The sequence below is a fragment of the Eucalyptus grandis genome, chromosome 10, assembly GCF_016545825.1.
Source record: "Eucalyptus grandis isolate ANBG69807.140 chromosome 10, ASM1654582v1, whole genome shotgun sequence".
Classification (NCBI taxonomy): domain Eukaryota; kingdom Viridiplantae; phylum Streptophyta; class Magnoliopsida; order Myrtales; family Myrtaceae; genus Eucalyptus; species Eucalyptus grandis.
In genome coordinates, this window is record NC_052621.1 from 27,712,199 (window position 1) to 27,724,169 (window position 11,971).

At 40.5% G+C, this 11,971-nt stretch overlaps 1 protein-coding gene across 1 annotated transcript; it reads right to left on the reverse strand.

Moving 5' to 3' along the window:
- Positions 1-9,938: 9,938 nt before the first annotated feature.
- LOC104428859 (AAA-ATPase ASD, mitochondrial-like) lies at positions 9,939-11,971 on the reverse strand. Its single transcript, XM_010041788.3, has 2 exons — positions 11,501-11,971; positions 9,939-11,218 (listed from the first exon to the last, which is right to left on the reverse strand). The coding sequence occupies exons 1-2, from the start codon at positions 11,920-11,922 to the stop codon at positions 10,120-10,122; spliced, it is 1,521 nt and encodes a 506-aa protein (XP_010040090.1). The 5' UTR covers positions 11,923-11,971; the 3' UTR covers positions 9,939-10,119.

Consider the following 11,971-nt stretch of genomic DNA (forward strand, 5'->3'; position numbering starts at 1 on the left):
TTTAACGGACGATGTTAGAAGTCAGATAGAGCTCGTATGAATCACGAAACCATTTCTTCTTCATTTTATTTTGGGCAAAAGCCACCAAAAAATTCCTAACCATCACATATTTACCATAAATTTATACTTATGAGACACATTTATCTCAAACTTTTTTTGTGACATAAAAAATCTCAAACGTGTATCGATGTAATATATTTATCCCAAATTTATTTTTCTAATACCAAAAATCTCAAACTCAGACAAGCCTTACATGTTTATTTTTAGTCAAGATTGTTTTATCACTTTTTTTCTTCTTCTTTTTTTCCTTCCTCTTCATATTGCCACCAACAATCTTACTGTTGTTGTTGCCATCATTCTTGATAAAGCAAATCTCCAATGATATAGCAATCTTCTATAATTGTGCCAATCCTATTAATTGAGCCGATCTTCCACGATTTGTGTCAATTCCGTCGATAGAGTAAATCTTTCACAATCTATACTAATACTGTAGATTGCTATCACTGATATTGTAAATTGTTATCTTTGTAAAATCTTTTTAATTTTGTTTTCCCGCTCATGTACATATTATAAATATAATACAAATCTCCACACTGATTGTGTGTGCAATTAAACTCAAATTCATACTCTTTCAATTCTCACCATTGCCAAACGAAAAAAGAAAAACAATACAATGAGTTGACATATTTTTGCCACGTCAATATCGTTTATTTTCCACTATCCAATAGGCAGTCACGTAAGATTTTTAGCGGCATTCGTTAATGGAATTTAGACAGAGGCTAAATGTGACACACGGGAATAAGTTCATGGTAAATGTGATGTATAGGTATAAGTTTAGAGTTTTTAATGTCACAAAAAAAAAGTTTGATATAAATGTATCATGTACAAGTTTGAGATTTATAGAGGTTGGGACACCTGGAGTGCCATAACTTGGCACAGAGAGACACTTAAATGCCATAACTTTAAAATGGTACACTTAAGTGCCAATATCGGAGTAAAATGGAACACTTAAGTGCTATTCCGGCGAAAATCCGGCCAAATGGCTAACGTGGCAATTTTCCAGAGTTTGGTCCAAAACGGCGTCGTTTTGCACGCCGCGTGACGGAGAAAATGCAAAACGACCCCGTTCGCATCGACGTGTAAATAATAATATAAAAATTAATTAAATTTTATTTAAACTTAATTTTATTTAAAATATTCAAAAATTTTAAAAATTTTAAAAATTTTAAAAAATTAAGAAAATTTTAAAAAATTTTAAAAAATAAAAATAAAAAATAAAGGGGGGGGGGCGGCAACGGCGGGGAGGGCTCAGCCCTCGGCCGCCCGTTTGATTTCCCCACCCTTTTTTTTTACATTTTTAAATTTTTTAAATTTTCTTAATTTTTAAATTTTTCTTTTTTTAATATTTTAAATAAAATTAAGTTTAAATTTAATTTAATTAATTTTTATATTATTATTTACACGTCAAACGCGAAACGGCGTCGTTTTGCATTTTCTCCACCACGTCGGCGTGCAAAACGACGCCATTTTGGACCAAACTCGCCGGAAAATTGCCACGTCAGCCATTTGGCCGGGATTTTCACCGAAGTGGCACTTAAGTGTCCAATTTAACTTCGAAACTGGTACTCAAGTGTACCATTTTAAAGTTATGGCACTTAAATGTCCCCTCTGCCAAGTTATGACACTTGGGCTGTTCTTCTGCTGAGATTTATGGTATCACAAAAAAAAAAAAAAAAAGTTTTGTGTAAAAATGTCACCACCAATATAATTTAAATTTTTTTATGGCTTTTTTCCTTCTATTTTTGGATCAAAACGTCATATCAATACAATTGTCACCCATTCGTTGGTCACGGACTCGTAAATTTCATGAATTGAATTCTGCAACATCATAGGTGACTCGTCCTTAATTGGTAGCCATATAACCTTTCCTCATTTTCGTTTGTGGTCGAAATTTTCTTCATTCGGTAGGTGGGATTACCGTAAGAAACTCTCTCGTCGTTGCCTTTTTTGTGTTTTTTCTTGCTCTTTCAAACTTCCGATTGACACGGCAATCCTACTGAGATTCGGAGGCCCCGCAAAAGAAGCGACATCTTTGTTCTTTTTGGTTCAATGATTTGTGTCCTCGAGGTATTGCCGACTGCTCCGATGGGCATGCACTCGAAGCCTTCCATTCCCCAACGATCCAATTCGCACCTGCGTAATTCCATACAAGTCGATCGAAAACGTTCAGAGTAGGTCCACTCTTCGATGGCGATGGATGTAATGACGAGTTGAACGACTGGTGCGAAAAGCTCCACTTCGATGCCAAAGCCGGCTCATCTCCGAGCTCGCTGATGGGGGGATCCAAGGCCAACTCGTGTTGCACACGGATTGAGAGGACCCATAACATGATGTCATGTGCCTGATGTCATTAGCGGTGGGGTGATACAAGGGCGGGGGTGAACGAGAAGAATTGTGTTTTCCATGTTTACATGAAGCAAAAGTACTTTTCTAAAGCTACGAACAAATGAATTTGATATGCCAAAGAAAGGGCTAGAGCATCCTAAAAACATGGTCCAAACGAGGGCACGTATGAAGTTTTTGCCCAGAATCAAGGACACTTGACGGCTGTATCTGATCGGGAGTAATTTAGGACAATCTCCTTCAGACCACCTATCATTTTCCTTTCTCCATTCGATCCGCTCCCGTATTCATAAGCTACATGTACTGTCAATCAGTCACGAGATGTATTTTGGAGAATGTTAAAGAATGATTATTAGAGATCTGGGAAGTTAAAGGCATCACATTTTAACGATGGTGCAAGAAAACAACAATTTCGAAAAGCAAGACAATTGCAAAATTTAGTACTCACATCGTTTCTACTAACAAATTCGTGAATTAAACATAATTGAATGCACAAGGAAAAGTGGGCGGTTATTTGTGAAGTGGATGATTATGATTAACCTATTGAAATACTAGTATGTAGTTGCATTGCATTTTAGCAAATTTAAAAGTGAGTCCAAATTGTACTTAAGCTTAAATATATAGGCAAAAAAATAGGGGTGTGCATGATCCGAGCAGGCGGTTCCCGAGCAGGCGGTTCCGACCTAGAACCAAGAACCGCCCACTAATAACCGATTCCGAAAAATTGGAATCAAGATCCACCCGTTTGTTGGATGGATCCACCAGGGAACCGGACCGCCGGTCCGGTCCGGTTCCCGAGTGGATCCATGGAACCGGTTCATCTTCGTATCGACAAACCGCTTTCACTTGCTTTGCGGAACAAATTCAGCATTAAGAAGCAAAGAACCCCATGAATTTAGTAGGGAAAGAAAACACATTCCGCACCCACGAATCAGAAACATAAAGTCGACATTGCGGGCACATACACTGACTCATAAAATTACACCCAGCTAAAACTTTTATCCATCAAACAAGTTAGCTGCATAAAAAATCCCCAACCATATCTCACACAGTACAAAGATATCTTCTTAACTCACAAACTTACAATTACACAACTTCCCAAACTCAAACAAAGAACTTGGCAAAAAACCCAACTAAACACCACGTTCAAAGATCACCGAAATAGACAAATCAATAGCCTGATTAGGATTTGTTATTAGTATTTTTTTAGATTTAAAAATTAATCGGTCCGGTCCAAGTGGGCGGGTGGATGGATCCGCCCATGGAACCAGGAACCGGACTGGTACCCACCGGTTCCCATAAATTGGAACTGGGAACTAGACCGGTTCCCTCAAGAACCGCCGGTTCCGAGTGGTTCCGATCTAGTTCCGGTCCAGTTCCGGGCAGTTCGGGCGGATCCCGGTTCTCTTGCACACCCCTACAAAAAACACATGGAGTACTAAAACTTAGCATATGGGACACTTAAATATCAAAAAGTTACGAAAGTAATATTTAAATACCATATTTTTTTTTAAAATGGAACATTCGAATGCTAAGTTCGGCGAAAGTGGCCAAAAATCCTACATTACATTTTTTTTAATAGTATAACTCGCTCACATGGCATGCCGAACAACTGAGTTAGCAACAAAGAACCAAAACAACATCGTTTTTTTTTATAATTTTAATATTAATATTAATAATTAAAATATTTATTTTTATTTTTTTAAAAGGAGGAGGAGGCAAAAGGCGAGGGATCAACCGTCGCCACTTGCAATCTTCATCTTGTTTTAATTTAATTTAATTATTATTTATATTATTTATCTAGCCATAGCAGCAAAACAACGTCGTTTTTGCATATGTCTAGTTCACCCAGCCGCGCCACCGCACCCCCGTGCCGACGCCTCCGCTTGCCGCCTCCGACGATCGTGCCCGCGCAGCCACGCCGCACCGCCGCGCCTCCCTCTCGCCGCGTCGCACCACCGCTTGTCCCCAAAGCCCTACATCAACGAATCACAAAGCAAACCACCTCCCCGCCGGACACCGCACCGCGCCACCTCCGCTCGGCCCCCGCACTGCCGGAGCTCGATCCGCCGCACTGAACGCCGACTCGCCCCCAACTTGTCCGCAACCCGCGACCGGCAGATCCCGAGCCGGTTCGCCGCACGTCCGCCGCGCGCCCGATCGCCCGAGTACTAGCAGCCCCCCGTCGCTCGAGTCGAGCCGCTCCACCCACAGCCCGAAGCCCGCCGTGCTCGACGCCCGCCTCCGCATAGCTCTCGCTCCGCTCTCGCCCGAGCCCGAGCCTCGAGCCCAAGTGAAGCCGCTCGTCGCTCCTCGCGCGACGCCACCGCCGCCGCCGATCAGCCCGTTCTGGTCTTTGCCGAAGCTCGAACGCCGACGACCCAACCCTCGGTGATCCACCGAAGCCGCTCAGCCGTGGGTGAAGAAAGCAGGAAAAGAAAAACAAAAAAGAAAAGAAAAGGAAATTAGGTAGTATATTTTTATTTTTTACTTATTTCATGTTAGCTTATTTTTTAAGTTTAATTATTTGAATTGTAGTATTGTATGTTAATATTTGTAGACCTTGTAGACATTAGGAATTTTATCCCAAATTAGGTAATTATTAATTTGACCCGTAAGACATCGGGTCATTTTTTTAATTACTTTAATTTTTAGGAATTTTGATAGTATTTCAATTGTTAAATCATATTAGAGTTAAAATAATTGTTAATTTAATCTGTGAGACAACGGATTATTTTTTCGGTTATTTTAATTCTTATCTTCATTCTTTTAAATAATTACTTGTTTGGAAAGATTAAAAAAATAAAAAAAATCATAAATGCATAAAAATCTAAATATTGCATTAGAGCATTTAGGTTTAGTAAATTAGGACGGTATTTTTAGGGTTAGTAAATTAGAATTGCATTTATAGGATTATAATTTTAGATTATACTTTTAGATGGGTGATTTTTGTTAGGACTAATTTCAAATAATGTTGGCATGTCATGATATAGTTTTTTTCTTAAGATAAGATATAGTTTAAGTTAAATTGATTCCTAAAATAAATTAGAATATCATTCACTTTAGTTAGTCTAATTAGTTTTAATTTCGAATTTCAATAAAAAAATCAAAAAAATATTAGGTACATATTAGTTAATTTGCATAATAGGTTCAACTAGAATTTGTTTATTAATAAAATATTGTCATATCTAGAACTTAAGTACTTAGGTCCATACACATTTCATATTAAAGCAACACACCTAGATATTTTTAGATTAAGTCAATTTTCATTTAGTAAAACAAAAGAGAAAAAAATGTTATGCATGCAATATGATTTATAGTTTATTTTTTTAATAAAAGGAAAATGTTAAAAGATGATCATTGCACCATTAAGTTACTTATTTTCAATAAAAACATTATGTCATTAAAAATAAAAATAAAAGATCATTTCCTTGGTTAGTTAATAGGTTAATTCATAATTAATCTCATATCATCATTATTTAGCATAAGTTGCATGTATGCATTAAAAATGAATCATCATAAAAAAAAAAAATCACAAAAGAGCATGTATGTAGAAATACCATGTCATTCATTTCATATCACGTAGCACATGCATATTTAGGATTATATAAATTAGATTGCATACATATAGTGATAAGTTTAAGTCATACCATATGAATTACATCTCACATATCATTAAAATAAATTCATGTATATTAAGTTAGATTAAGATTGCATAATAATAAAAATTAGGTGTCATGTCATTTAGAAATCATGTTTAAAGCATGCATTTTTATGTTATTGAATGTTACTTTATTGATTGTGCATCCGCATGACTACCATTTGCATGTTAGTAGCTTAGGTTAAAATTAATCAACATTGTCTGCAAAATATTTTTGAAATTAAAATAAAAGGTACCGAAATGGCATTAGACTAATCTAGCGTAAGTATGTCCCCGGATCTACTGAATCTCTGGTTCGCAATAGTAAAGTATTCTCCCATACTTTACTTGGGTTTCTAACTAGTCCTAATTGGTTAGTGGCAGCTCCAAATTGAGCATAATTGCATGTTTGAATATATTAACATCAAGTCGCGATTGGTAAGACTTGGGATGGTCCATGCCAAGTTTTCAGACTTAGTGATCAATTAGCCTTCTTTAGGTAATTCAACCTCGAAAATTTTAGGTCGCGACAATATATCACATCTATTGTATCATTTTCCTAACTTTTGACATTTACGTATCTCACATGCTAAGTTTTGGCATTTCGGGAGGTCCAAGTGTCTAAATATATAGTATCTATTAGGTTGTAAATTTGCTTATGTGAAAAAAGTTTCAAGGACTCACTACTCCTAAAGAGAAAACTTTGGGCCAAGCTTTTTAAAGTACACAAGATGTGTTGAATAGCTTGGTTAATATGATAATCATCTCTTTATACTGGTTATACACTAGCTATGTTCGTAATAAAAAAAAATTGCCATTGAAAAGCAGCTCATAAAAGATCAAATTTTCATATTTAGATGTGACTATATCTGTAACCGTACGTACGATCGAAGCTAAGAAATGTAGATCATCCCCCGTCAGTCAGTAGTTCCATGCGTAGTTCCCTGACGAAGCACATTTATCTTTCCATCAAAAGTAAAATGAACATTGCAAAGAATTGTTGACTTGTCTTTTTATACCGTTGAAGTGACCGGCGCTAGTTAGTAAACAAACATTGAGCGATAATAGGGTCACCTGGATTTGTAACTCTTGGATTAGCTAATAGCCATGTTTGAGGAAGAGGGTATTAGAAATAACATGATCTGAGTAGGTGGTTTTTCACTTTAAAACCGGTGACTATCCACTAAGAACTAGTTCCAAATAAATGGAATAAAAAAAATCATTTATTAATTCTATGAATCCATAGAGGAACCGGACCGTTAATCCTTTCCCAAGTCCATGGAATTGGTCCCCAATCACAATCCCTCACCGCCGCTTTCGCGTCCCTCACATGCTTCGAGTGGGATGGAGTAGCTAAGATGTCAAGATGCGAGCAACACCCATCTCTCACTGCCGCTTTTGCCGCCGGCATGAAATGAGGTCTTCTTCGTTGGATGGTGTTCTCCAACCATCGCAACTAAAAGAGAGATTTTTTAATGGTCAGCAAGAAGAATTTAATGAATCAAATACAAGAAATCACAAATTCGTACATTAAATAGAATAGGCAATTGATGACTTAAGGGAGTGTAATTTATTGTCTAGTAAACGACATGAAATGCAATTAAGTTCTTAACATTCTGAATTGCGGGTATGCTTAAATATATATTAGTCCGATCTAGATGGACATGTAGGCAGTTTCACGCCTGAAACCAAGAACTAAACTAGTACACACCAGTTACAATAAATTGAAATTGGAAACCAAACTAGTCCTTATGAGAACCACCAGTTTTGGGCCGATCTAGTCTGGTTCTAAGTAATTACCGGTTTTGTTGTATACCCATAATTAAAAATGTCATAACTTATATACAACATTCATTTTAGTATTTTTTTTTTTTTTAAAAAATCGTCAAATCACTTCAGCATCACATCAAAGAAAAATGATTATGTAAGTGCCTTCAATGATAAAATCTAACAAAAAATATTACATGACTTTATAAAATCCGACAAAAAATATTACATATTACCTGACTTTTTTATGATATATTAAATGTTAAATGGCTTTTATAATTTAAATATTATGTGGCTTTTTTTTAACAAAAGAGAGTCCACGGATGCTAAACTTAATCTCTCTCTACTTTGTTCTCCTAAAAGTCCACTTAAGCTCCGATCTGCGAGAAATCACCATTGTCGCTTGACTCGCAGCTCTAAAACTCTCCATCTGTCTCTCAATATAGTCACTTGATTCTTGGTTTCAATCGAGGGAATGAGTCTCTCGAGCGATGGGGAGATTTCAACCTCGCATTTGTCATCGTCGCGATAGATGTGTACGTCCTCATCCTCATCTTCAATGTCGACGACCTCGTCAACTACCAGCACCCGGACGATGCCAACCAAGCCGATTTACCTAAGTTTGTAGTCGTTCTCGGTCTCTTGGTGGCTGCCATCTCGATACTCACATTGCCGGCCAACGTCACAAATAGGTAGGCTCACCGCCATGCGATTTACACTGGCCCTTGCAATCTTACCCTCCTGATGAAGGATTTGTGGCTCATAATCTACATTGCAAACGCGATGCTCCTGTTGCTCGTCACCCCCTTTGCTGTCTCTTACTACGTCGGGACCAGGACAACTGCATTTAATTAGGGTAATTTGGATTTTGGAGTTGTGTTCTTTGATTAAGTGCTTTCTCTATGTAATGTTGCTGTTGATTGGGTTTTAGTTGCAGCAAATTGCTTGGTTGGAATTAGGGTTTGAAGAATTTGGGAAATGGCTAAATATGTCTGAATTAGGATTTGCATTTGGAGCAAAACATGTAGACAATGCCATTTATGGGCTATTGATGTTGATTGGACACGCCGGTGAGCCACGCCAATTTGGGAAATTGATAAATTATTACCATGTCAAATTTCCGTAATCTCAATTCAGAATTAACACTTAAATGATCATTTTTTTAAATGATATTTAAGTGATCCAGCGAAAAGTTTTTACACCAAAATAAGCGATCGTATGAAAGTCAGGCACTTCTAGTGTCCTTTTTATGTTTGAACTCGGGACCTTTTAGTTATTGAGGCATTAAATGTTCAAGTACCTCACCAACGGAGATCAATTGAGTTTGCTTATTAGCTACTGGTTAAAAGTTGATTTCATTAGCAGGATGCAATTAGCTGGTTAAAATATCCATGCATCTATCCAACTTAACTTGAGTTAGTCCACGAAAAGTGGTTTACTCCCCTTAGATCACTCAAAAATTAGTGGTTCACCTCCTCATATCATTCTGGAGACTAATGGTTCACTCCCTTTAAAGACATCTAGAATTAACTAGAGAAGAGAGAAGGTGAATCTTTTTTCTTTTCTTTTTTTCCATTTCAGATAGCAGAGGACGTTGGCAAAGTGGCGGCCGGGGAAGAAGAGAACGAACGTGAGCGGGTCCATTGTGGAGGCGAGCTCGGTCCAGAGCTTGACCAGGGTCATCTTCTTGTCGTTGGCCTTCTTTCTTTTTTTAAGGCTGTTTCTAGACCTGGAAAGAGGAGTGAAGCCCGGTGGAAATGAGCAGGACAAAGACAACCCTCGACCAATGTCCGGGATCATGAAATGATTCCGAGTCAAGCATGGGAGAATCTCCCACGTTGCCGGATCGGATGGATCGAATTTTTAAATAAACGCGATCGCGTCATTGATGCAGCGGAGTAGAAGGTTTTGCATGTGCCAGATTTCCGAATCTGGTAAACGACTTCTCCGACAGGGGACTGACTCCGAAACAGGAACTGGGAAATCGCCTGGAAAGATTCTACCTAATATTTTCTCAAGATGTTGGCCTGAGGGCGGCCGTTGACCGGTGCTTTGGCCCCGGTCGAACACTATTCGGCCGACGCATCGATCTTGCTTGTGCAGAAGCATGCAACTGAGTACATTTAAATCGGTAAATTGTTCCAAAGTGGGATAGCAAACGAGGTCACAGGGATCGTAAAGGATCTCGTGAACTCCCATTTCCTAAACTTGAGTTGGAAAGAGACGTGTTCCGACATTTTTCTCTCTTTTTTATTTCCCTCCAAGCAAAGAAAACGACAGACTGCGGCATTGACCCGGCGTCAACTCGGTCAACGTACGTCACTCTCCTTCACTTCACTCAATTTCTGTTGCTCTTCTTTCTCAGTCATTGCGCTAGCTGCCGGTGCTTCTGCTGCTGCTGCTTTTTCTTCTTCTTCTTCTTCTTCCGATTTCTTCCTGGCGTCCTCTTTCGCCTTCTCGAGCGCTTCGATCAATCCCTCCAAGCAAGCCTCCTCGTCCTCGTCGTCCGACTTGGGCATCAAGTTCTCCGCCACGTCTGCCGGAGTCATCTTCGTCTCCTCCAGCAACCGCCTCACCGTCGCAAACAGTGGGTGCGACTCGACGTCCAGGTAATTCCTCACGAGCACCTTGAACGACTCGTAGCAGCAGTACGACATCTCGATATGCTTGTCCATCCTCCCTCTCCTGATTAGGGCCGGGTCGAGCTTCTCCACGTAGTTGGTCGTGAACACGATGATCCTCTCGCCCCCGCACGCCGACCATAGCCCGTCGATGAAGTTCAGGAGCCCTGAGAGGGTGACCTTGCTGTCCTTGCTCTCGTTCCCACCTTTCACCATTCTCTTGACAGGATCCGCTTTCTCTTCATCCTCGTCTTTCTCTTGCTTCTTTGTCTTCCTCTGGCCAGTCAGGTCGAGGGAGCAGTCAATGTCCTCGATCACTATGATCGACTTCGCAGACGTCTCGATCAGCAGCTTCCTCAGCTCCGTGTTGTCCTTGACTGTGGTCAGCTCTAGGTCGTACACATCGTAGTTGAGGAAATTGGCCATCGCGGCAATCATCGTGGACTTGCCAGTCCCTGGCGGGCCGTAGAGAAGGTAGCCACGTTTCCACGCCTTGCCGATCCGCGCATAGTACTCCTTCGCTTGCTGGAACTTGAGGAGGTCGTTCATGATCTGCCTCTTCTTGCTAGGCTCCATGGCCAGGGTGTCGAAAGTCGCGGGGTGCTCAAACACCACGTGGCTCCACTTGCTCGCCTTGTAGTGGCCCCAGTTCGAGCTTGGGTTGTTGGTGAAGAGCTTCCGCTGCCGGTTGTCGGCCGCCACAGCCTTCCCCTTTTCCAGGACGTGCTTTATGTAAGAGCCGGTGATCAAGTCCCTATGGCTCCGGTGGAAGGTCAGCCTATAAAACCTGGTGGCAAAAGCAATGACCCATTGGTTTTGCTTGTTAGATCAGAGTCAGGAGAGTGTAGGCAAGAATTTCATCATTAGAGAAACAATACTAATTTCACTACATGAACAAAGTGAACGGATTTTTCAATCTCTGATTAAATTAAACCGCGTCGACGAACATTTACCCAGAAGAGACGCGACCCTGTCTTTCGAATTGTGGAAATTAACATGTTGACGATAACCGAAGTGCAGCGAGACAGATGCTAATGAACTGGTAATTCCAACAAACACAGGTGTGTACCTTCTATCTTCAGGTGAAGGGTATACGGAAAACGTGGGCTTCTGGGAGACGATCAGGTTCGACGACCACCAGAGCTTGACCCCTTCGAATTCGTCGACGACCTCCTCGTTCTCGTCCATGCTTAGGACCAGCGACTGGCTGTCCTTGACGGACTCGGCCTTGAGCCGCTTGGCCCTAGCTGAAGCGCTCGTGCTCAGGTAGTTCTGGATCGCAGAGTAGGCCTCGCACCGCTCGAGCCGCTCGCCTGCGAACTCCGGGAATGTGATCTGGATGTATGGGTAGACATGGCCCACGGCCTTGTGCGCGTAGGCCTCTATGTGCATGCGGAGGTGGGGAGGGAAGTATTGCTTGAACACCGCCCAGGCGAACATCAGCCCGGCCAGCACCGACCCGAGGTGAGACCACGTTTCGAACGCGGTCATCGTGGTTTCACTTCGTCTTTTTCTCTCTTGTTGAAGATGAAGAGGAAGT